This window comes from Lontra canadensis, unplaced genomic scaffold (genome assembly GCF_010015895.1).
Source record: "Lontra canadensis isolate GAN:19392208 unplaced genomic scaffold, GSC_riverotter_1.0 scaffold87, whole genome shotgun sequence".
Lineage (NCBI taxonomy): Eukaryota > Metazoa > Chordata > Mammalia > Carnivora > Mustelidae > Lontra > Lontra canadensis.
Genome location: NW_022631081.1, coordinates 4965568 through 4991741, shown reverse-complemented (window position 1 = coordinate 4991741; position 26174 = coordinate 4965568). Strand labels below are relative to the sequence as shown.

The window sequence follows — 26174 nt, the reverse complement described above, 5'->3', positions numbered from 1 at the left end:
AGAGTGATTGGCTGAGGACTTTGATACCTTCCAGCTCCTGCTGAGGATGTAACTCTGGTTGCCTTGGGCAGTTTTTGACCTGTTCTGGTTCGTTTGTAAAGTTAAAAAAAAAAACGTCTAAAGTATAAATAGTGCCTGTTTTGTTTGAGGCCTCCAAACAAAAGGATTTTCCTTTTTGTACCGACTCTGCATTCCAGGCAGGGAGGTTGGAGGCAGCTCTTCTGTTCCTTGACAGTGTACATACATCTTGCCCAGTGGGTACTGCATTGTGGGATTCAGGAGGGATGACTTAAGAGTTTTTGAACCTTTGTATTCTTTAATCATGTTTTTTTCTGGATTTTAGCTGAGGAGAAGGCACGGGAGGCAGAGAGCAAAGCTCGGACCTTAGAAGTTCGCCTAGGTGGAGACCTCACACGGGACTCCAGGGTAAGGTCCCAAATCTAAGCAGCTGTTGTCTAACATTTCTGGCATTAGGATCCCAGAGCTGGCCTGGCTCAGCCCCAAGCTAGTTGTGAACCCCTCGCCCTAAAGCTGCAAAATGGGATGTTAAGATGTTTCCGTAATCATTATTGAACACACTGTATGGCAGAATCTTGGCTAATCATTTCAACATCCTAACAACAATATGGAGTGGCCACTGTTCGTATTCTCAGTTTATAGAAATGGAGATTGAAGTGAAGATGGTCACTTGCCCCAGGTCACATACCTGAAGGGGTCTTAGCAGTTCTCTACCCCTCTGTCTGACACTATTATTTCAGTTGGGGGTGTTTCCTCCTTCATTTCAGCCTGGTTAGGTAAAGTACAGCTTTTGAGTTTGTCCCCATTAAGGTCGTTTTTCTGTAGAAAAGAAGTAAATCTCTAAGTGTGGTTCTGAATCCATGTGATTTAAACAGAAGTTTCAGATGGTGGTTATAATATTGCCTGCTATGGCCCACAGCACCTCCTCCCCTCACTTGGTGCCAACGTATGTTTCCAGGTGATGTTGCGGCAGGTCCAGAACACAGCCATTACCCTGCGCAGAGAAGCAGATGTCAAGAAGCGGATCAAGGAAGCCAAGCAACGGTGAGTGCCAGGGCTGGCTTTTGTGGGTTTTTTGTTTTGAAGATAGATAGATTTATTTATTTATTTATTTATTTGTCAGAAAAGAGTGAGCACACACACAAGCAGGGGGAGCAGTAGGCAGGGGGAGAAGCAGGCTCCCTGCTGAGCAAGGATCCCATATATAGGGCTTGATCCCAGGACCCTGGGATCATGACCCTAGCTGTAGGCAGCCGCTTAACCAACTGAGCCACCCAGGTGTCCCTGGCTTTTGGTTTTATAAAATTATGTAACGTTTGTACTCATTATTGACAATTAAAGAGCTCCAGGAATCCTCCCCACCTTGTGAGTTTGCTCTTCTATCACAAAGATTGCTTTGAGAGAGCCAGTGATGTTGTGGTCCCAAATGCTTGTCAGTGCCCATTGTAGGTTTTCTCCTGAGGTAGGAAAAGTCAGGGCAGGGCCAATCCCTGGAATAGAACACCAGACCTTCCTTCCTGGCCATTTCCATTCCTCCCTCTGTTTTTTCTTTTTTTTTCCTCTCTCTCCCTTCCTTCTCTCTCCTTTTTTCTCTTCATTTTTTCTTTTTTCTCTTTTTCATTTAAAGGATATATACATATCCTTTAAATATATATATTTAATAATATATATCATATATAAGTATATATATTATATGTATATACATCATATATATGATGCTAATTATGTAAAACACAGACCATTTTTAGAAATACCATCTTAAAACTACCTTATATTAGTTCCTTCTAGTACTATTTACTCTTAATATTTTATCCCGGGTTAAAATATGGAGTAATGCTTTAGATTGAGTTTTGGAGAATGGGCACTTGCCCTGGCTCATTAGATTATCTCCATACCCCATTTTATGTCTGGAGCTTCTCGGCACTCTGGTCTTAGAATTCCCAAGTTGCTGTTTCTTGGCCTTCCTGCCACAGGCATATAGGTTCCCGGATTCTTCTGAGTCAGTGCACTGCTTATTAATCCGCTTTCAACTCCATGATTTTGTTACTCATCACATGAGGGTCTCTTCTCTCACATACATGTTCATCGTTCTAGTGAATTTTTACCTTTTTAAAATTAATTACTGTCATATTAGTGGACTAGGTGTGACCTTGTGTTTAGCCCACCATGTAACTATCTTCACAGAGATTTGCAGCAGCTTCACAGTATCCCATTCATACTTAAATCTTAACATCCCTGTTTTGTTACCAGAAGCCAGCCACAGTCACATGCTTTTAATTAGGGATGCTCAGAGTCACTGCACAGTACCATACCCCTACCAGGTCTGATGGGTTACACATTTGACTGGAAGTGCAAAATTTATTTCTTAACGTGTCTCAAGTTTAAGCTTAAGCTCACATATCTTAAAGAAGATGGTGTTTGTGTGTTAATTGGTTGATCTGCTTACATTTATCTTGTGTCTTCTCAGAGCACTTAAAGAACCTAAGGAACTGAATTTTGTCTTTGGGGTCAACATTGAACACCGGGACCTGGATGGTATGTTCATCTATAACTGTAGCCGCCTGATCAAGATGTATGAGAAAGTAGGCCCACAGCTTGAAGGAGGCATGTGAGTATTGCCCACCAAGAGCTTTTCAGCCCAAGGTGGTGAGTGGGCCAGTGGGGTGACAGAACTGTCTTCTTTCTCCCTTCAGGGCATGCGGTGGGGTTGTTGGGGTTGTTGACGTGCCCTACCTGGTCCTGGAACCTACACACAACAAGCAAGACTTTGCTGATGCCAAGGAGTACCGGCACCTGCTGCGGGCGATGGGGGAGCATCTGGCACAGTACTGGAAGGACATTGCCATTGGTAATTCCCTTTCTGTTCACTTCTTACCTTAGGAGACCTTTAGTGCCCAAGGGTGTAAATTTAGGAAGAGAAAGAGGCTGGCTCCTAATATGTGTGGGTGTTTCCTTTCTAGCCCAGAGGGGAATCATCAAGTTCTGGGATGAGTTTGGCTACCTCTCTGCCAACTGGAACCAGCCCCCATCCAGTGAGCTACGTTACAAGCGTCGGAGAGCTATGGAAATCCCAACCACCATCCAGTGTGGTGAGCTGGTGGTCGGAACCTCCTTCTGACTCTTCACCATAATCCATGATCCTCTTCTCTCTGTCCCCTTGCTGGCCTCCTGACTTGACTTTCATGGACTCTGGGTCCCACTGGAGATGAGTCTGGTTGGTGATGGCCCTGGGAGCTCAGCCTTGGGGCTGTGTCAAGTCCACCTGTCCCTCCTGAATGAGGCAGAGGGTATCTAACCTGCCAAGCCTAACTTTGGTGCCACATTCCTAATGGTGTGAGTGATGATTGAGCCAGGATCCTGTTAGAGGAGGGAGAGAGGCTGGGAACATTGAATAGTCCACGATATAAAATATCTCCTCTTGCTGGAATCACCATCCCTGAGAAGAATTACTATTCTGCAAGGAAGGCAGAGTTAGTTGTAGCCAGCGTAAAGATCTTTGCACGGAAAGTTGGGGGCATCTTTGCCTTGGGCCTGGGTGGGAGGAGTCTGTTTACTAAAGATTGTTACGGGGCAAGGCTGATGTTTGTGGGGGTGTTTTCTGTGTCACAGATTTGTGTCTGAAGTGGCGAACCCTCCCCTTCCAGCTGAATTCTGTGGAAAAAGATTACCCTGACACCTGGGTTTGCTCCATGAACCCTGATCCTGAGCAGGACCGGTGAGCACTTGCTCTAACGAGATTGTGGGTATCTCCTCTCTCCCCACTGTATTCTCTCTACCCTTTGGGTAAATAACTCGCTGTGCATCTTGAGGTCAGTGCTGATATCCTCACATCTCTGTCTTGCTGCAAATAATAAGTGCCCTGGAAATAAGAATAGATGTCTGTCCTGCAGTGAGTATTCATTCTGTACATTTGGGAACCCTGAGGTTGTTGCTTTGGTGAGAGAGAGAATGGGTTGGGTGAAGAGGAAGGACCATGTCCTACTTAGGGCCCTGTTTTGCCATCACCTCCCTAACACCCTCTTTCTACAGATGTGAGGCTTCTGAACAGAAGCAGAAGGTTCCCCTGGGGACATTCAGAAAGGACCTAAAGACACAAGAAGAGAAGCAGAAGCAGTTGACAGAGAAAATTCGCCAGCAGCAGGAGAAGCTAGAAGCCCTGCAGGTGTGTGGGTCATGGGCAGTGGACAGAGCTAGCTATTTTGTTTATGTATTCCAATGTGGTCAGAAAATAAGTATCCTATCAGAGAGGTAACTGCCATCAACTAACATATCCTAACTTTTTATGACTACCTATGTGCACATAAATACATATTTTATAATAAAAATACGGAAATTATGTGTCATGACGCATACTCTTTAGTGCATACTTTTTTTTTTTTTTTTAAGATTTTATTTGTCAGAGAGAGAGAGAGGAGCAAGAGTGAGCACAGGCAGACAGAGTGACAGGCAGAGGCAGAGGGAGAAGCAGGCTCCCTGCTGAGCAAGGAACCCAATGCGGGACTCGATCCCAGGACGCTGGGATCATGACCTGAGCCGAAGGCAGCTGCTCAACCATCCGAGCCACGCAGGCGTCCCTAGTGCATACTTTTCTTGAGATACTTTTTCAGAAGTGAATTTGAAAGAGTAAGAGGGTTTGTAGAATCTTACGGCTTTTTTATAACTACTTCCAAGTTATTCTCCAGAAGATATATTAAGTTCTGTTTTTTACAAGCAGTACATTTATTTTAAAATATTTTGCAATTTTAGGCAAAGATACGCATCTTATAATTTGAATTTCCTTCATATTTTTAAATTCGACAAGTTTTTTATTCATCAGTTTGTTTTTTAGGATAGCTTATTCTCATTTTTTTCATATTTGTCAGGTTTTTGAGATGTTTATGGTATTAATCCTTTATCATTTTTATTATAAAAAGCTTTTTCTTTTCTGGCTTCAGTGTATGTACAGATGTTACACTAATCTGGATGTCTTAGGCCTGCCTCTATGTCTACTGAATCCCACTCATCCTTTCTGACCTTTTCCATCAGGCTTTTTTTTACCTTTTCTGGCTTCTTTTATAGGAATTTAGTTCATTAACACTTTTTCCTGGTCTCTCAATTGCTAGATTAATCACATAAAATCCTGTAGTTTGCTGATGATTTAGGGTATTTTTTGTCTCCCCAGTGAGAATGGGAGTCTTACAATAGTAGGACTGTGGCCTAGGTTTTCTTTTTTATACGTACACTGTCCCAGCCACATAGTAGGGATGCAAAGAGTATGCTTGAATGTACCAAGACATTCAAACAGCCTCATCATCATGTTTGCTGTGCAGAAAACCACACCTATCCGCTCCCAAGCTGACCTGAAGAAATTGCCTTTGGAAGTGACCACCAGACCTTCCACTGAGGTAACGCCCAGGAGAGGGGGAAGGGCTTTTTCTTAGGTGTCCCACGCTATGCTCAGTGTTCTTACTCTCTTGTTCTCTTTCAGGAACCTGCACGTAGACCTCAGCGACCTCGGTCACCTCCTTTACCTGCTGTGATTAAGAATGCCCCGAGCAGACCCCCTTCCCTGCAACCTCCCAGGCCAGCCAGCCAGCCCCGAAAGGCTCCTGTCATCAGCAGCACCCCAAAACCTCCTGCCCTGGCAGCTCGGGAGGAGGCCAGTACATCCAGGGTGCTGCAACCACCGGAGGCACCCCGAAAGCCTGCTAACACACCGGTTAAGACTCCGCCCCGGCCCACCCCTATAGTGCAGCCACCGTCACCATCTCTGCTACCCAACTCCAAGAGCCCTCGGGAGGTCCCTGCTCCCAAAGCCATCAAGACTCCAGTGGTCAAGAAGCCAGAGCCACCCAGTAAACTCTGCCCAGTAAGATGCTTTATCTCTTCCAGCCCCGAGTCTACCCTCAGTGGTGTGGAATGGAATCAGGAATGGAATCAGGCTGTGTCAAAGCTGTACTGGGGGAGCCTCAGTGGAGGTCATCAAATCTAAAGCTTCTTGTTTCCTGAGGAGGAGTCTCAATAGCTGAAGGAACTTGATCTGGTCAGGGCACAGATCAGGGTGATTTCCTGTCCAAGGAGCTCCTCACTGCTCCCTTCACGTTCTGGTCTGCCATAAATTTGAGTCCCCACCACCAGCTTCTATGGTATAGGTATAGTTTGGCAGCTTGGTGACAGCCATGGTGGGCTACAATGGTCAGCATGTCTCAGGGTGGTCATAGCTGACTGGCCAGGCAGGCTAAGGGAGAAATAAACTGAGAGGCTCACTCTGCTACAACTTTGAGCAAAGGGCCTTGTGGGCACAGGGATCAGGAGGTTGCTGTATACTGAGTAATGTCAGGAGGCTCAGCCCTGGGGGAACTGAGAAGCATACGAGTGGAACAGCTCCTTTAGGCCAGGCGGAATCTTCCTGCACTTCAAGGGCTGACAGGGGCCCTCCTTATATTCCCTCTCCTCTTGCTGTAGACCACTCAGGGTCGGAAGCGGACTCTTGGGGTCTCTGACGAAGAAGAAGCTGAGGAAGAGGCTGAGAGGAGGAAAGAGAGGTCTAAGCGGGGCAAGTTTGCTGTGAAGGAAGAAAAGAAGGACTTGAATGAGGTAGGTGGTCCCAGGTGAGGTTAGAATGTCCTTCCCCAGGATTGCAGTCTGTACCAGCTCCATTTCTGTTTTGTGATTTGAGCCTCCCAGAAACCCAGTTCATCTCTATAGGACTCAGTCACGCAGATGACTTAGAAACATGGTGCCAGGTAGGCTTCTGAGTGAGACTGGCTTCTGGCTCTTATCACTGGCTGGAGGTCACACATAGATCAGGGAGGCTTGAAACCTTTTGCTTCCCAGTGTCTGTGACTTTTCTTTGCATACTGTCTTGTTTATAAAGGTTACAGAAGGGTAGATACTCAAGTTAGTGATTTAGAGAGCAGCTCTTGGTGAGACATGGAAATTTAAATGACCACATATAAGATAATATGAAGTGACAGCTAATGACCTTGGGTTCCAGTCATTTAAAAATCTGCTTTTCTGGGGCACTGGGGATGCCTCTAATAGACTCTTTTCTCCTTACAGCTCTCAGACAGTGCTGGGGAAGAGGACCCAGCTGACCTTAAGAGGGCTCAGAAAGGTGAGTTTGGGGAGGTACGTGGCATCCTGTGGGGAAAAAGGGTAGTGGGGCCCCTCTGCCAGCAACTGCTTATCCCGAAGGCTCTTGAAGGTTTTCCTGGCTCTGGGCTCTTGTGCAGCAATGCTTCCAAGTCTGATCCTGAGAAGAATTCTGAAGATAACACACCCCTATCTGTATTTTTAGCACAGATTTCTTGGCTTGCACTTCTGGCAGGCTGTCATCCTGCCACTCTTTGGCACCCTCCTGGCAGATGGGGAAGGAGACCAGGGTGGCTGGGCTCAATGTTCCTGGCAAAGTATGACCAAGCATGTAGGGGTTCTTGTCCCTGCAAATCCTGGGACCGCCTCTCTCAAGGTGGCCCTGGCTGAGTGGGGAACTTTGTTAGTTTTTTGACTCTTGCTCCATCCCCATTCTCTCAGATAAAGGGTTGCACGTGGAGGTGCGTGTGAACAGGGAGTGGTACACAGGCCGTGTCACAGCCGTGGAGGTGGGCAGACATGTGGTACGGTGGAAGGTGAAGTTCGACTACGTGCCCACAGACACCACTCCGAGAGACCGCTGGTAACACCCCTTTCCAGAGGTTGACAGAGTTGGCCAGGCCAGGGGGAGGTCTGTCCCTGGTCTCCCAGCAGGTGGCTCATCCTGGGCATCTGGGATGCACATGACACAAGTGCTGTGTGACTTCTAGGGTGGAGAAAGGCAGTGAGGATGTGCGGCTGATGAAGCCCCCTTCTCCGGAGTACCAGAGCCCTGATACACAGCAGGAGGGCGGGGAGGAGGAGGAGGAGGTGGCGGTGGCCCAGCAGGCTGTAGCCATGGCAGAGCCCTCTACTTCTGACTGCATCCGCATAGAGCCTGACACCACTGCCCCGAGCACCAACCACGAGACCATTGACCTGCTCGTCCAGATCCTCCGGTATGTGTATCTTCCCACTCGGGCTGAATGTGGCGCTCCGCACTTTTTCTTGCTATTCTGAATTTGTTCCCACCTTCTCCTTTCTTTAGGAATTGTTTACGGTACTTTCTGCCTCCAAGTTTCCCCATCTCCAAGAAGGAGCTTAGTGCTATGAATTCAGATGAGCTAATATCATTTCCTCTGGTGAGTTTGGCCTAACCTTTTTTTTTTATTCTGTGTGGCCCCTCAGCTTCGTGCTTTTTGTAAGTGCCAGCTCTTGCTATGTCTTTCTCCTCTCTTCCTGGCAGTAGCTTGTTGTGACTGGCATGTAGAAGCCAACTGTACGCTACTGTAAGAGACTGGTGCTGAGTCCTCACTTAGGGGCAGCAGGCCTGGTTTGACATGTCACAATGAGTATATCCTTTTTCCTCTACCCCAGCAAAGGGGGTAAACTTGTCCCAGGCAACAGGGAAGAACTTGGGCTCAAAATGCCTGAAACTTGACCCTTAGAGCGAGGTAGAGATGTGTTGGAAGTAAGCACTGAGTGTTGTTACGCTCTTGGGGCACAGGCTCTGTGCTGGAGCTCTTAATGAGCAGCAGAATAGCGTCCTGCCTCCTACGTGGCTTATGGTTCAGTAGAGATTAAATTTTTACCAGGTAGTTGGACATGAGACTGAGAGCCGTAAGTGCTGTGGAAGAAGGTATTGGGCTATGGCAGCATTGGGGAGGGAGAGAGCCGCAGTCTGAAGTGCCTGTGTGACAGGGAAACTTTGAGGCAGGGAGACTTTGTGAGCAAGGGGTCAGAATGATGAAAGTTCCCAGATTAAGGCAGCAGGCTGTGTGAGGAGCACTTCGGGAAGAGGAGAGCCTGAGGGCCACGATATGGTGCATCTTGAATGTCTGGTCTTAGGCATAGTGGCTTAAACCTTGTATAAAATGGAGGGCTAGCAAAAGTGTTGAGTTGGGGGAATTTGTCAGTCTGAACCTAGCTAGGACAAGAGGCAAAAAACTTTCTGTAGAGGGCCAGCTAGCAGATATTTTCAGCTATGGGGGTTATATAGTCTCTGTGGTAACTACTGAACTCCACTATTACAGCATGAAAGCTGCAGTAGACAATTTGTAAATGAGTGGATATGGCTGTGCTCCATATAAGCTCTATTTACAAAACAGGCAGCAGGCTGATTTGGCCTGGGCCTCTAGTGTGCTGACCCTGCCCTAAGAGGATACTTCTCATGGTAGTGTGGGTGGGATGGGTGGATGGGAGATACAGGGGCAAGGGGGCAGGTCCACTTGTGAAAGGTCAGAGGTGAGGGAGTGGCAACTTGAGCCAGAGTGGTGGGAGTGAACTGGTGGGTGAAAGGGCCATGTCAGGTTGTTGACTGGAAGCAAGTGATGGGGGAGGAGGCAGAGCCCACGTGCTTCTCTATGTCTCAGGCCTGTGGGAAGTGATGACAAAGCTGTTAACTGGGAGAGAAAACAGAGGCTGAGGTTAAGAGAGGTGATGAATTGTGATGTATGTTGGGCTGGAAGCACCAGCACCAACATTTCTGGTGATGTCCAATGGGCAGGTGGAGATTGGGGACTGGGTACTTAAGGGGTGCGAAGGCCAGGCCTGCGGATGGGATCTGGGAGTTGTCTTCATTGAATGGGGTAGATACTTTTTTCTAGGAGGAGTTTCTAGATAATAGAACTAGAATCGAAACTGCAAATCTAGTATTTTCAAGATGTTGGGGCCTTGTGTGGCAGCTATGTGCTTGATGGTTTGCCAGAGAGGAAGAGATGGGGTTTTTAATCTCCATTCAAATTTTTTTTTTTTTTTTTTTTTAAGAGAGGTTAGGTGTTGAAGAAACAAGCTCAGAGAGGTGAAGAGTCTGTTGTGATAAAACCCAGATTTGAACCCAGGTACCTCTTCTTTAGGACAAGGGTCTTGCCCTTCTACCAGAACTGCCTTGCTTCCTGAGATGAGAGGGGAGGAGCAGGCAGAGGGAGCTAGAGGATGGCAGAGCTCCTGGTTGCTTCCCCAGAAAGCTCCATACCTCAGCTCTTGCGCTTGTTGAGGCTGCGGGTGCTCTCTGCAAATCCCAGGAAAAAACCACTAACAGGATGGCTAGGGTGGCCTGGCAGCCTCTTGTCAGTCAGATTTGTTGATTTGGGCTTAAAGTTGTTGCCAGACTCAGAGCAAAGCCTGAGCGCAGTGGGATCTTTGCTGCGTAGACCAGAAACACAGCCAGGAGCATCTGAGCCTCAAAGAGTCTATTAGCTTGTGCTTATAAAAGGAGGTATACGACCAATGCATCAACTTTATAGTCTGCTGATGGTAATGTCTACAACAACTCAAACTAATTTTTTAATGTCAGGGACACAACAGAGTCTAATGTTCATTATGTTTTTGTCAGTCTGTAAAAGATCCTTTTTGCTATCATACTGGAGTAAGGGTTCCATAAAGTCCTCAGGAGTCCTGCAAACATTAGATTTAAATATATCTGTTTTTAAAAAATAATATAACCATGCAAATCTATAATAAAAAGTTTAAAGCGTTTAAAAAAACTAACATCATAGGCTCAAGACATTATAGACTGAGTTTTAATATTTTGGAGTCTGCTCAAACATTTATTTTGTGCTGCCAACATAATTATTTTTTACATAAAACTTCAAATTTCTTTGCCATCTTGGCTTAATAAGATAATTCTCTAAATTGTAGGGTAAATGACACAGTTAAGTACTTGCCAGTAACACTTTTTAAAACCACAGTCAGGAGCCTGTAATGCTTTTTAAAAACAGGAGCCCCTCAATGGCAGGTAGCTCATACATTTTTACAGAAGCATATAAACACAAGTTGATAAGATTGCTGTGGTCAGCCAGAACCACTCATTTTCATCAAAATGACCTTAACATTCTTACTGGTGGCTTAGGAGTAAATGTTATAAATTTGAGCTTTGAAAATAGATACTGCTCAGATTTTTTTGCAATTAGATTCCATGTTCGAATTCAAAATACTTCTTTTGAAGCAAGTGTTCTGCTACCTTTTAAAAGTTTGAAAAGCCTCATGTCTAGAGAAACTGCTGGTTTACCATCACTACCCCACATCTTGGAAATTTCGGGTACTTAGGAAAGGTAGTAAAAGCTCTGATCCTGCTTATAGAAGTATACTGCACAAATCTGGAGGTTATTTGCATTAGTGGGTGTTTGATAAATATTTCTGGAAGAGAACTTTTGGTTCTTAACATTGTGGGGTGTGACTTTGGATGGACTGTCAGGAGGACTGGTGAAGTTAGAAAGGTGTGATTGAGCTGGGAGAGAGACTTGTCCTTTTTGTGCGAACTGGAATGGAAGAATCATTCTTCACATTTACTAATGGCTTGCTGTCTGCCAAGGGTTGAGGGCTTCACATTGGGTGATCCTATCTCCCTCCTCATGGCAGCCTCATGAGATGGGCTAGAAAACCCGCTTGTCCCTTGTGTGTGACATCCCTTCACACTGAGCATCCTTGTGCTGGGCCATTTGGGTGGGGATACAAGTGCCGATTTAGAATGACCCTGGGGACTCCTGTAAGCTCATGCACTTACCCTCTGGGTTCCCTCCCTACAGAAAGAGTACTTCAAGCAGTATGAAGTGGGACTCCAGAATCTCTGCCATTCCTACCAGAGCCGTGCTGACTCACGGGCCAAGGCCTCCGAGGAGAGCCTGCGCACTTCTGAGAGAAAGCTCCGAGAGACAGAGGAGAAGCTGCAGAAGCTGAGGACCAACATCGTGGCGCTCCTGCAAAAGGTGCAGGAGGTGAGCCAGGCAGCCCTCTCATTGCAGCTGGACCACCTGGTGTCTCAGGGAGGGGGGCCTGGGCACCTCCTGCTCCCTTCTCCCCACTCACAGGAATCTGTGGTTCCAACCCTGGCTGCACAGCATCCTGACCAAGAGGGCTGGAGGTGGTGCGGCTGCCTGGGCCTCATCCCAGCCAGACCCACGGTATCAGATTTTTGCCCTTATTTAGATATTCTGATTTACAACCTGGTTTGAGAATCCTCCAAGCCATAAAACAGAAAGAAGTTCTCGCTTTTGCAGATGACGCCCAGATTGGGATTGGGTTGCCCAGAAGTGGGGAGTGCCCCTGTAGGGTCCTGCACCCAGGCAGTGAACACTGTGGACTTGTTCTGTGTCTGCCCTGGGGATACTGGGTGAACCAGATAGGCAAGATAAGGTCCCTATCCTCACAGCCCAGTAGTGCCCTTCTACAAGAGAAAGAAAACACGAAGGCCACTTTACTAGGGTGTTCTAAGAAGAGGGTATTTGAGCTGAGAGTGGAATCAGTTACACAAGATTGGATGTGAGTGCTTTGAGCAGAGAGAAGACTAGGACCTGAGGCCCAAGGTAGGGAGTTGTGGGCAATAGAAAAGGTAGGGCCTGTGTGAAGTCAGAGTCCCTGGAGGGGTGTGGCACAATCCTGTTTGTAACCTAAGATATTTATTCTGGTTGGTTGTAGGAAATCCTGGAGTGGGGTGGAAATTAGAAGCCAGGGCTTGGGTGAGGAGGTTCTCACACTTACCTGGGTGAGAGATTTGGTGGCCTGAATCTTGGATGGTGACTGTGAGAAAGATTTTGTAATATTTGGGGGGAAGGAAGGAAACAGGGGTGATTCTTCTGGTTTGTCTTGAGCTGCTTGGTGAGGGAAGGTGGTAGGTAGCCTGTACTGAGACGGGCACAACCTGGGGTGGAATAATGCAGTTGGGCTGTTTGGAATACTGAGTCTGAGAAGTCTGCAACACATCTAAGGTACCCGGGAACCTGGGGTGAAGGCAGGGCAGGAGCAAGAAATCTGGGCGTCATCTGTGTACAGAGGATGGGGAGCGGGGAGAATGATCAAGATGGGACAGGCCTGACAGCCAGGGCGGAGGGGGAAGAGGAGGGGACTCTGGGCTCAGGCTCCTTTGCCTGTGAGAAGGATGGGGAGCCCCACCACCACCTTCTGGCTTCTAGCTGACTGCTCCCTTCTATTCCAGGACATAGACATCAACACAGATGATGAGCTGGATGCCTACATCGAGGACCTGATCACCAAGGGGGACTAAGGGGCTCAGAGACAAAGATCAGCTCCTCTGCCCTTTAAGGCAGAGTTCTTGGGGGGTGGTGTTTTGTTCATGGGTTGGTGGACTTACCTTGGTTTGACTCACGTGAGACATTTGTGCTTTTGGAGGGAAAAATACTCTGATTCTTTGAATCTTCCTCCCTAAGTTTATAAATATTTATTTTTTAAAAGAAATAAGATGCTGCACCTGCTGTGAGACCATACATTTTTCTTTTGGTGACTCTTGGGCAAAGGACAGAGAACCAGGATGCCAGGCTCCTTCAAGTCTCGTCTCCTGGCTCCTTAAGATGTGGTAAACCCAGTGTCATCCATAAGTCAGAGAGGCTTTGGGGGCAGGCCTCGTCTCTTCTAGAGGATGAACAGTGTTGAAATCTGAGGGGTAGAGGGGGGAAAGAGCCCTCCAGAGTGGTGCTTCTCCTATGGGCTCTGATCTGGGGGACCCCTGGGGGCTATGGGTCAGGATGAGGCTCAGTCCCAAGCTGCTCCTTCTCAGGTCAGGGACATGAATGTCAGCCCAGGCAGCTGTCAGTCATCTTAGCTGTGGCATTGTCTAAACAGCTTGGGGAAGAAAGAGCCTCCCATTCAACCTCCCCATCCACCATTCGAGTTCTCTCTGTGGCAATGATTTCCTTAGTTAACCATAGATAGTGAGGTTTCCCACCCCAAAAACTTGAGTCCAGGTTGAGTAGTAGATCTGACTCTAGTGGGATACACACTGAATGAATGTTTGAATTCCAAAGGATTCTTTTTGAGAAAGCTTCTTATGGAGCCCCTGGTGCTGATCTGGTGGTGACCTCTGCCTGTGGCAGGGTCGGGAGGGAGCACACTGCCTCAGATGGTGCTGGCTGATCTGGAGAACCTGCTGCTGCTGCTTTTACTGTTACCCCTCTGCCTGGCCCCACTGGTCCCTGCACTGGGCCAGACCGAAGAGGGGGTCACTGAGCCACAGGGACCCCAGAGGCAGCTTTGTTGGAAGCACACCATGCCTTCCCTCCCATCTAGTCACAGCCTCACACAGCTGTGTCCAAGTGACTTCTCAGGGTCAAAGACAAAGGCAAAAGTTGCTGAGTTTCTCTTTAGTGGTCATTGGAAAAATTCTAGTTTGATTTCCCCCAACTCTCCTCTCTCCTCTTTATTTGGGGACTTTGGGTTTTCTAGAGGCACAGGAACTATGGCCTGATACTGCTGGTCTGTGATTCATGAAACGTTTCTGAGTGTGTTTCTTGCATCTACCCACCCCAGGTCAGCAGTGGCCCACATGCCACTCTGTGGCCTCTGCAGAAGACTGGGAAGTACTGGTGAGGGAAGTCTATCCACTTGTGCGTGTGTCCAGAAGCACCTGCAACTTGTGGGTTTGGGACTTCCCCAAACCACACCTCTGGGGGCGGGTTATTTGGGGAAATACCACTCAGAACCTGGCCTCTTCCTCTGGAAGTTCTCTGAGCCTTGGGGTTTCTTGAGCTGGTAACTCCTCTCCTGTCCAGCTCGCTTTCCTTCTTCCCAGGCAGCATGTGGTTCATTTTTGTCCGCAAACCTGCTGTTTTTATTCTAAAGGAAGTTGGTTCTGCATTTTTACCAGAGGGCAATAGCCAAGTTTTTTTTATTTACACAGCTGTAATCAAAATGCAATACTATAAAACTTTTATTGGTGAGACTCCTGAACTCAGTCTCTTTTCTTCTGTTAGCACTTTCTACTTCATTCTTTCTACCATTATGGTTTTAAACTGTCTTCAGATTATTCCTCATCACCATCTTCCTTTTTTTGTATTCACATTCCTTAACACGCACAGAAACAAATGCTGAATTCTTAAAACATTTCAGCTTGAACTCCGTGTGCCCGCTTTGCTGTTTAAATCCAACCACAGCTGTACTGAATGCAGCCCTTTTCCCAGGCAGAGCTCCTGCCATTCTGGGTGGGAAGATAAAGATCAAGAGTCCCTCCCCTTTCCATGTGACGGGACCTGCTTGGAACTGTCTGAGGACTTGGGAGGAAGGAGGAAGTAGTCAGGCTGGTTTGTGGCCTGAGGGCCCATAGCACAATGGCAGCACAAAGGTGAATGAGTAACTTGTTTTTAAGGAACATTGCTTGTTTTTAAGGAATGGGAGCAGTGGGGTCTTTCTTTAGTTTTTAGGTGACACATACATAACAGTAAAAATTCAAACACTACAAAAGGCTGGAAAGCCTGAAAATCAAGACACCCTTTCACCCTTGATCCCTGTTTTCTCCCTGAAAAGAATATCCATGCTGAGCACACATCTGTTTCTGCCTGTTTCCCATTCAGTGTATCTTGGAACCTGTTTCAGAATAGCCCATATGGGTCTGCTTTTTTCTTCTGCACATCCCAGTAGCATTTCATTGTCTTGGATGTACTATTTAATAAGTCTGCTACTTAAAAATTTGGGTTAACATTTATGACAAATGCTATGATCAGAGAGAGAGAGAGAGTGGTGTGTGTGTGTGTGTGTGATTAACTAAGATCTATATGTATGTATGGTAAATTCCAAAGAGAAATGGCTGTGTCAAATGGTAGATATTAAAATATTAAGATACAGTCCAGAAAAGACCTCCAACTTTAGCTCCTACCAACAGTGTATTCCCCACCACCATCACCACCACACTTGTCAGTATGTGTTTCTTCCATCCTGTGTACCCATCTGGAAGGTGAAAGTGGTGTATTTCTGAGTTGGTTTGAATTAAGTAAGATTGAGTACCTTCATTGGCCAGTTATATCTCTGATGCAGTCTGTAGTTCTGAATCTGGATTAGGGACTTCACAAAAATGTGTACAAAAATATAAGAGGATAACCAAGGGGTGAAGTCCTCAGGAGAATGTTCACCTTGTATAACCCCTTCAGGCCCTAAGTGTCCCACAGATTTAGGGTTATAACCCCCACTTTAGGATCAATACTGTATTACTAAGTCAGGACAAAGCTTTAGCATTTTTGTTTACTCAAGGAAGGCACAGGTTAATAGGTTGAGAAAAAAACTGGTTCCTTCTTCATCTGAGTGACATTATTTTTTAGCTGCTCTTGTTGGGTCCAGTTCCCCATGTCTCTAGGACTGCTTTTCAGACCTGTGGTTCAAGCAGTGGTAACCAAGAGTTCATAGCTCTAAGGACCAGAAAGTGATAGAGCTCAAATGTCTCTGCCATTTATTAGAATACAAGGTTTGACTGAAGTAGGCAGTAGCTCCTGGCTACTTATTGGAAGGTTCTCTAGCTGGGTCAGGCTATCCTGCTGGTGGGTGGTCACTAAGGTGCCTGAAAGATCCTCAGAATTCCACTAGAGGGTTCTGGCTTTTGTTGGAGATGGAACCTGATGCTTCCTTTGTTTTTGTTTTTTGTTTTTATTTTTTTAAGATTTTATTTATTTGACAGAGATCACAAGTAGGCAGAGAGGCAGGCAGAGAGAGGGGAAGCAGGGTCCCCGCTGAGCAGACAGCCAGATGCGGGGGGGGGCCCGATCCTGGGACCCTGAGACCATGACCTGAGCTGAAGCAGAGAATTAACCCACCAAGCCACACAGGCTCCCCCGAGGCTTCCTTTGGAAGGACTGCATTGCTTTTGGGTCCCTGAACAGGTAAATGGCCAGCTTGGCCAAGGGAGGCAGAGCTCCAAGGGAACACGCTTTCTCTGCTGCCCTGTTTGAGGCCTCAGACTGTTCTGTCTGTTCTTAGCCCTAATGGGGTCACCCTCTCCATAGTGAGTGAGCAAGACAAAGACTGGACAGAGGAAGGCCCTGGCAAGGAGCATCTTGTTTTGCAATGAGCCAAAATACTGACCAGTCTACCCCTCTACCCTGCCACCCCCACCTTTTTCATCCAGGAACTTGCAATGTGCCTGGCCTAACTAGGGCTCCTGTAGAAAATTCCTTCCAGCTCACATGGCTTCAGAGAAATCACTGCCCAGCCTGGCTTATTTAAGGTATAAAGCTAGTTCACCTGAAATTTACTCAGAGGCCCACATAGATAGCCATTAATCTAGGGCTGGTCTGACTGAAGTTGGAATGGAGTCCAAAGCCCTTGTCCTGATCCTGAATTTTTGTGTCCAAGACTCACTGGTCCCTGCGAGCTACCTGTAGGCATTTCACTGCTTACTCAGTGGCCCTCCTGGGGTGTTACTCCATAGCCGTCCCCATAGCCTTTTAGCCATTTGGCCTGTTGCAGCATCCCCAAAGGGCGAGGAGCAGTGGGGCTTCCATCCATCCTCTTCCCCATCCTCCTCCAGGGCTGTCCTGCAGGTTGCCTATGGTACATTCTGGCATTCCCAGCAGCTGGCAGCCAAGGTCTAGAGAGTGGGGGAGCTCATACCACTGGAGCACACTTGGACCACAAAAAAGAAGGATCTGATGGACATAGACCTCTCTTTTCCCCCTTTCCCCTCTGGACTTGGGTGAGAGGCTTCCATTGGGATTCGCTGGGGCCACTTCCTGCCCCAGTAACCACCCATTGTTTTTGAAGCCCTGGCCAGCTGTAATTCACCATTTTGTACTGTCCCTCCTTTTACACTTTAGTGAAGGTCTGGGCTCTCTCCAACCCCCTCAATGCCCCTACCATTTAGGCCAATCTGTCACCGGGTGTGGGACACCCGGTGTTAGAAGGGAAAGAGTTTTCAGTTCCTTACTCTAAACCATCTATCACAAAACAACATGCGCTGGAAAACTGGCTGCAAATTCTTACCTGGCCAAGAAGACGCGTGCGGCCGGGATCCAACCGCAGTTCCATCCACCAGGCGCCGGCCTCTCCCAACCCTCCAACGGTTGCGGTCGGCCGAGGGCCCCCCCTACGCCAGTTCTCCAGACCCTCGAGGTGGGAACGTAACAGCACCTGCACGCTGCAGCTGCGTGGCACCGTGCTGCTCTCTGGCACGTGTGGCTGCGCCCTGCGCAAGCGCCTGCGAACACAACGAGCCCGCCAATGGGGCTGTGGGACATGAGAGCAGAGGGTGGGGAGGAAGCCACCAAGACCAAACTCAGGTTCTCGAGGCCCGCGGGCTACAGGGCTGGCGGCACCACCTAACAGGGCCAGACTGGGGGCAAGCTGGGGGGAGGGGGGCGGCGACCCCAGGGTCTTCACATCCTAAAGTGAGCGAAAGGCCTTGGGCATCCAATGATCTCCCCACACCCCAAATAGAAAAGTGGCTGGTGTTTTTTGTTGTTTTGTTTTTTGTTTTCTTATGGCCTCTGTGTATTAAGCCCAAGTTGTTTTTCAACTTTTTTTTTTTTTTCTTGGCCACTGCAGAAAGCCTTTTGTGTAGATGATTTTGCAGTGTGGTGCTTTTATATCTGCAAGGATATATTTTATATCCGCAAAGGACCTGGAAAGGAAGCTGCATGTTTTATGTCTTAAAATAGCCATCTCCAGGTAGTTTTCCTTGAAGGTCTGGCCTGCTTCCCAGCCTGTCTGCCTCTCCTTGGACCTGAGGCATCTTGTGTCTCACAACCTTGGCCCATTTTCTACTGGTTTGTCCTTAGCTTGGTGTATGTTGTTTCTTGAAAGGTAAACACTTTTAGGATTCGGAGATTCTTATGTTTAGGAAAACCTTTCCCCCTCTCTCCATTGCCTTCCCTCCAAACATTCTATGTTTTGTTGCAATATTGAAAAAAAAAAAAGTCAGTGTGCACTCCCTGTGAAATACATTTTAGTTTAAGCGGTAAGGCAGGAGTCAAGCTCTGATTCTTCCTTCAGATGGAAATTCCCCATGTTCACCCCATTTATTAAGTGAACAACCATGGTCATTATTTATATTCCATTCTGTTTGGTGGCGTTGCTATAACCCTTGGACATGTCAATGAAGACATCCTGTTATCAGTTGGAGAGGTGATTCTGAAGTGAGAGGTGGAGCCCCAGCTGAAACTAGAATTTGGGGGATCAGGAGCATCTAGATGGATCAATCTCCCTTACTGTTTTGTTCTTTTACTACTTTCCCAGCCCATTCATAGAATTTATTCTGTTAAGTGAAATTTATTTTTTTTAAGATTTTATTTTTATTCATTTGAGAGGGGGGGAGAGAGAGAGAACAAGAACGTGGGGGCAAAGTGGGAGGGAGAAGCAGACTCCCCACCAAATGGGGAGCCCAGCATGGAGCTCCATATCAGGAGGACCTGAGCTGAAGGCAGACTCTTGACTGACTGAACCACTCAGGCACCCTTATTAAGTGAAATTTAAGATCATATTACCAATTTTTTCCCCATCCTTGCCAAAGAAAAAAGTTCCATTGTGATTTAAATTATAATTGCATTAAATTTAGATGTAAGTTATGGGAGGGTTGACATTTTTATAACCTTAAATCTCCCCAGAGGATATGGAATGGTTTTTCATTTGTTTAACTCCTTTTAGTCCTACAATAAGATTTTATAATTTCTTCATACAAGTCCTGTAACTTTCTCATTTATTTCTGTGTTATGGTTTTTGTCAGTATTGTGAATGGGATATTTTTCCCATCCCTGTCCCTGGTAATGAATGCAGAGAAAAGCAAGCACCTAAAATATTTTCTATGTTGTGAACTCTAGTAGTTTTAAAAATAAATCTATTTTTTTTAATAGATGCAAGGCATAAATTTGTCAGTACACTGATTTAATTGCCATTTTATATTATTTTTAAAAAATATTTTAATGCTGGGGCACCTGGGTGGCTCAGTGTGGTTAAGCCTCTGCCTTCAGCCCAGGTCATGATTTCGGGGTCCTGGGATTGAGCCCCACATAGGGTTCTCTGCTCAGCGGGGAGCCTGCTTCCCCTCCTCTCTCTGCCTGCTGCTCTGCCTACTTCTGAGCTCTCTCCCTCTATCAAATAAATAAATAAAATCTTTTTTAAAAAACTTCAAAAAATTTTTAATGCTTTTTTTTTTTTTTTTTTTTTTTAAAGAGCATGCAAGTGAGGTGGGGCAGAGGAAGGAGAGAAAGAATCTTAAGCTGGCTCCACCTGGAGCCCTTGGCTGGGCTCAGTCTCATACCCTGATGAACCAAAATCAAGAGTCTGAAGCTTAACCAACAGAGCCATCCAGGTGCCCTGCTCTTTTGCTTTAGCTAGAAATGATGAAAAAATATTGAGTAATTATCTGGGTCTTGTTTTCTGATGGGTTGGAAATCCAGAGGTTAGAGTTGAGCAGAATATCGGTTGTTGGTTTTGGTGAATGGCCTTTAAAGTGTGGAAAGAGTTTCTATCTTGTTTAAACTTGGAGCTTCAGAAATGGAGCCATGGTTGCCAGTCTTACCTGAGTGGAGCGCCCCGGGGCACTAGTTACATAGACTGAAGTGTGGGTTGGGGGGCACACAGTTGTCAGGCACACAATCCTGACTGTCAAACCATATGAGATTTTTTTCCTTTAAGCTGCTGTTTTAACAATTATTTTTATTAGACATTGTGTTGTTGCAAAAGAATATTTATAAAATATTTATATGCTAAGAATATGCAGTGTACACCTATGATCTTGTTTTTTAAAAAACATTTTTCTTACCTTATAAATCTGTGTGCCTCTCCTGGTGCCTCTCCCCTTTCCTCCTTGCCCAACAATAACCACCATCCGGAATTTGATGTGTTTATTTGTTTTCGCTCTTTTAAAAACTTTTACCATCTCAGTTTCTGTTCCTAAATAATTGTTTTGTTTTGCCTGTTTTTGAACTTGAGTAGACAAACATTAACTATTTTGCAATTTATTTCTTTTCGATATTGTGTTCCAGAAATTCATCCATGTTGTTAGATGTAGCTGTGATTTATTAATCTACACTACCATATACTATTCTATCATTGCTGGATATCATACAGTAGTGAAAAATGAATCACCCCTACAATGGAACATACAATTTTTTATCCATGTCTCTGTGACTGTCATTTGGATTGTTTCTAGGGTTTTTTGTTTTGGGGTTTTTTTTTTGTTTTTTTTTTTTTTTTTGCTATTACAATACAGCTGTGGACATTCTCGTTTCCATCCTCTGTTACATGCATCATCCTTGGAGTAAACTTGCTGAATCATGTAGGTCATACCACTTTCAATCTTACAAGGTAATGTCAGATTACTTTCAGAAACACTTGTATATGTTTACATGCTCACTAGTACTAAGTTCTTCAATTCTCTACTTCCTCACCTACATTTGATATTTCTAGACTTGGATTTTTTTGCCATTCTGGTAGGTGTATAATCATAGGTCATTGCGGTTTTATTTATTTTTGTCATTGTGGTTTAATTTGCACTTCCCTGATTTCTTATGTGGTTGAGCACCTTTTCTTATCTATTGACCTTTGGATTTCTTTTTTTTTTTTTTTAAGGTTTTATTTATTTGACAGAGATCACAAGTAGGCAGAGAAGCAGGCGGGGTGGGGGGTGGGGAAGCAGGCTCCCTGCTGAGCAGAGAACCCGATGCGGGGCTCCATCCCAGGACCCTGGGATCATGACCCGAGCTGAAGACAGAGGCTTTAACCCACTGAGCCACCTAGGTGCACCTGGATTTCTTTTTTGATAAGGTGTTTTTTCAAGACTTTTGACCATTTTTTCTGTTCTTTTTTCTTCTTTTTATTGATTTGTATTTTTGTATATTCTGGATACAAGTTCTTCATAAATTATCTATGTTGCAGATTTTGTCCACTTTTTGGGATCCTTTTTTAAAAAAAAACCCTTTTTATAGAGTCTTGAGGAGTAGAAGTTCTTAATTTTAGTGTAGACTAATTTACCAATCTTTTTATTGTTTGCGTTTCTTGTAGCTTGTTTCAAGATATTCTTTCCTATCCTGAAGTCATGAAGATACTATTTTATATTACCTTATAGAGCTTTTATAGTTTTGTCCTTTACATATAAATCTTAAATTCACCTGGAAGTGACTTCTGTGTATGATATGAGATAGAGTTCCAATTCCTTACTTCTTTCTGATTGTCCCCACACCCTTTAGAAAAGTCTTACCTTTCTTCATTAATTTGCAATGATAACTCTCTTATATCAAATGTTCATATATGTGTAAATCTGTTACTGGATTTTTATTCAGTTACATTTGGCTGTTGTCTCTTTCTCTATGCCAATACCACACTGATTTATTATCACTTTACAGTAAGTTTTTATATCTAGTAGAACCAGTTTAACCACTTTTTATGCTTCAAGGGCGTCTTGACTATTTTTGGTCCTTTGCATTTCCATATACATTTTAGAATAATTTAATCAAGCTCCAAGAGAAAAACTGTAGGGGTTTCATTGGAATTGATTATATGTCAACAGTTTGAGAAAAATTGGTATTTATAAGTCTTCCAAGCCACGAAGATAGTATAACTACTCATTACTTTAGATCTTTCTTTAGTGTCTCTCAAGAAAGCATTTTAATTTTCCCTTTACAGATCTTATATTTTCTTTTTTAAAAAGATTTTATTTATTTGACAGAGAGCACAAGCAGGGGAATGGGAGGGAGAGGGAGAAGCAGGCTCCCCAGCTGAGTAGGGAGCCTGATGCAGGGCTCAAGCCCAGGACACTGGGATCATGACCTGAGCCAAAGACAGATGCTTAAACGACTGAGCCACCCAGATACCCCAGAGGTTCTATATTTTCTTGATTAGATGTATCCTAGGTACCTGATGTTTTTTGATGCTGGTGTAAATGATATTTTTAAAACTTCATTTTCTGACAGTTTGTTGATATCTAAAAATGTAATTGACTTTCATATTATTCTAATTTATCTTTAGATTCTTTTGAGTTTTCTTTTATATATCTATAAGCAATGATAATTTTGTCAATTCTCATATTTCATTTATTTTTCCTGCCTTATTGCATTGGCTAGGGCTCCCAGTTCAATGCTGAGTGTAAAGGGTAAAAGCAGGTATTTTTTTTTTTTTCTTATCTCATTGGCAAAGCTTTCTCCCCCTCCCCCTCCTTTTCCTTCTCTTCGTCCTCTCTCTTTTTCTCTCTCTCCTCCTCCTCCTCCTTCTCCTTCTTCTCTCTCTCTCCCCCTCCCCCCCCACCTTCTTCTTACTTCCTTTTTTCTTCTGTAGATACCATTCAGCAGATTGAGGAAGTTTCCATTCCTGTTTTTAAGCATTTTTTTTTCCTTTTAAATATCATGGATGCATGTTGAATTCTATCTAAAGTGTTTTCTGCATCAATGGAGATGACCATGTGTAGTGTTCTTTATTTTTTTAATTAATTTTTTATTAATATCAACATATATTATTTGTTTCAGAAGTACAGGTCTGTGATTCATCAGTCTTACACAATACACAGCACTCACAACAGCACATACTCTCCCCAGTGTCCTTCACCCAGCCACCCCATCCCTCCCACCCACCCTCCACTCCAGCAACCCTTAGTTTGTTTCCTGAGATTAAGAGTCTCTTATGGTTTGTCTCCCTCTCTGGTTTCTTGTTTCATTTTTTCCTCTCATCCCTTATGACCCTATGCCTTGTTTCTCAAATTCCACTTATGAGTGAGATCATATGATAATTGTCTTTCTCTGATTGACTTATTTTGCTTAGCATAATACCCTCTAGTTCTATCCACACCATTGCCAAGATTTCATTTGTTGATGGCTGCATAATATTCCATTGTATATTTATACCACATCTTCTTTATCAATTCATCTGTCAATGGACATCTGGGCTCGTTCCATAGTTTGGCTATTGTGGACATTGCTGCTATAAACGTTGGGATTCAGGTGCCCCTTTGGATCACTACATTTGTATCTTTGGGGTAAAAACTCCAGGAGTGCAATTGCTGGTTTGTGGGTAGCTCTATTTTCAACTTTTTGAGGAACTTTCATACTGTTTTCCAGAGTGGCTGCACCAGCTTGTGAGAATGGGTTTTTTCCCTAATTTCCTTTTTGTTATTGATTTTGAACTATCTTCATTTCAGCCTGAGAATATGGTCTGTATAATAGTTTTTTGAACTTTGCTGAGGCTTTATGAGAATGTGGTCTGTATATTAGTTTTTTGAAATTTGCTGAGGCTTTATGACTAATATTCAAAAATGTTCCATGTACATTTCAAAAATATATATTCTGCAGTTGTGTGTGCATTACATCAAGTTTGTTAAAGGTGTTGGAAATATTGCTGATTTTTTTTTTTTTGCCTCTCTGAGCTCTCAAAACAGGGAGATTGTGGATTTATGGATACTATGATTGTGGGTTTATCTGTTTCTCCTTAGGATTGTGTCCATTTTATTTTGAGATGTTATTAAATGCATAGGAGTTTTAGAACTTTGTGAATTTTATCTTTTATCACTACAAAAGGACTTTCTTATTTGTAGGAGTTGACATATAGAAATACATATTTGCCTTAAAGTCTTACCTTGTCTGTATTTATGTTTTCAGTGTATTTTTGTAAACAGCATATAGCAAGATTTTTAAAATCCAGATTTTCATTACTACCCAAAGATTTAACTTAAATTTTGTGTATTATTGATGCATTACTGACTTTTGTCTTATTCTGTAATTTTTATTCCACCTTATCTGCATTCCTTTTTCCTCTTTCATGCCTTCTTTTAGATTGACTGAAATCCAGCCTCCCCATGCCCCCCTTCAATGTTTTCCCTTGTTTTGGAAATCTGTTGTTCTTTAGTGATTACTCTGTGTATTTTACCTAATACTTAACCTACTAAAGTCTAACTCCACAAAACTTTTACTATTGTTTTAGTAAGTTTTTATTCATACTTTTATTTTCCTTTGTATCCTGAAAGATACTTTCCCTGAGAATACTAACATCTTCTAATCACTTTTTTCTTCTTTCTTAGGAGGTCAATTCCCAGTCTGATCAATGCTATCAGAAGGTAATTCCCACCACCCACACCAAATCTGAATGCTTTTAAGATTTTGTTTTAAGAGTCTTGCAGTTTCACTATATTGTATTTTGCTGTGGATGTCTTTTATTTTCCTGACTAGGATTTGTTGAGATTTACTCTGTATATTTGTCTTTCTCATGATTTCTTGGAAATTTTTAAATTATCAACTCTTTAAATAGTTCTGCTTCCAGATGCCTCAGTGGCTCAGTGAGTTAAGTATCTGCCTTCGGGTTTGAATCCCACATCAGTCTCCTTGCTCAGTGGGGATCCTGCTTCTCCCTCTGACTGCCACTCTCCCTGCTTGTGCACTCTCTCTGACAAAATCTTAAAAAAAAAAAAAAAAAAAAAGAGTTCTCCATTTCAATTAGACACATATGGGACCTTCTCACTTTATTCTCCATCTTTTCTTTTGTATTTTTCACATCTTTGTGTTGTATTCCAGATTCTTTCTTCAGATCTTACTTCTAAGTTACTATTATGCTCTTCAGTAGTACAATGTTATAAAATTATTTTTAGTGATTTTTTTTGCCAATTTCTGGAAATTCCTTAATTTTCTTAATATACTGTTACTCATTTTCAGTAATGAAAATCCTAGAAACCTTCTATTTCTAGAAATATATTACACGTGCTTATTTTATATTCTGTCTGATAATTTCACTACATGGAGTTTTATGTCTGATTCTGCTATTGTTATTTCTGTTGGCCTATGCTCGTGAGCCAACATGTGCTTTTATTTCCTTGTGTGTTTAGAGATACCACGCTTTAAGCTATTCATTTTCCTTGCAACGTCACATCTGGGATTCCATAAGGCCTGGAATAGAGAGAACGTGCCTAGAGGATTTCTTTGCTTCTCTCACGTGACTGGGGACATTGCCGATTTGAGAATATGTTATATTCTCTATTGAAGGTTTTATTGGACCATCCAGGTGGTATGTATTTGGCTATTACACCAAATCAGGTGAGGGTCTGCTCCTGATTATAAATTCTTAGGAGATTCTTTTCTGCTCTGCTTAGGACTAATCTTTAAGACAAACAATTTTCCTCTATTTGATTTTGGATTCATTATATCAAAGGTCTAGACCTTTGGGAGTCCAGCTTTATGGTCGACATATCCTGTCAAATACCCTACCTTGAAAATGTCATTTGAGGCAGTGAAAACTTAAGCTCACTGGTACAATAAGTGGCTCTGAGGGAAAAGCAGACTTCAGACTCTTCTTACCTTTCCATGTTTCTACACTCAATATCTGGCCCAAATATTCCTTATATTCTTTCCAACTCATAGATGCTTCTAAGATGTTTTAAAATTTTATCTAGGGGTGCCTGGGTGGCTCAGTGGATTAAG

General features: G+C 44.1%; 1 protein-coding gene across 8 annotated transcripts in view; it reads left to right on the top strand.

Moving 5' to 3' along the window:
• MORC2 (MORC family CW-type zinc finger 2) overlaps nt 1-26174 on the top strand; it is a 59664-nt gene that overhangs the window by 25961 nt on the left and 7529 nt on the right. For 3 of the 8 annotated variants that reach the window (XR_004385701.1, XM_032883427.1, XM_032883426.1), the window contains exons 11-26: nt 344-426; nt 977-1062; nt 2486-2626; nt 2712-2866; nt 2979-3107; nt 3628-3733; nt 4048-4180; nt 5328-5402; nt 5486-5866; nt 6463-6594; nt 7060-7114; nt 7534-7675; nt 7803-8030; nt 8120-8213; nt 11598-11786; nt 24785-24820. Coding sequence is in view for 6 of the 8 variants with exons in the window: in XM_032883427.1 (XP_032739318.1) it covers nt 344-426; nt 977-1062; nt 2486-2626; nt 2712-2866; nt 2979-3107; nt 3628-3733; nt 4048-4180; nt 5328-5402; nt 5486-5866; nt 6463-6594; nt 7060-7114; nt 7534-7675; nt 7803-8030; nt 8120-8213; nt 11598-11786; nt 24785-24820 (2165 nt within the window). In the remaining 2 variants the exon portion in view is untranslated. Of the gene's footprint in view, nt 1-343; nt 427-976; nt 1063-2485; nt 2627-2711; nt 2867-2978; nt 3108-3627; nt 3734-4047; nt 4181-5327; nt 5403-5485; nt 5867-6462; nt 6595-7059; nt 7115-7533; nt 7676-7802; nt 8031-8119; nt 8214-11597; nt 11787-11879; nt 11973-13003; nt 14744-24784; nt 24821-26174 lie in introns of those variants that run through there. The other 5 variants (XM_032883425.1, XM_032883424.1, XR_004385702.1 and 2 more) reach the window with 5 other exon arrangements.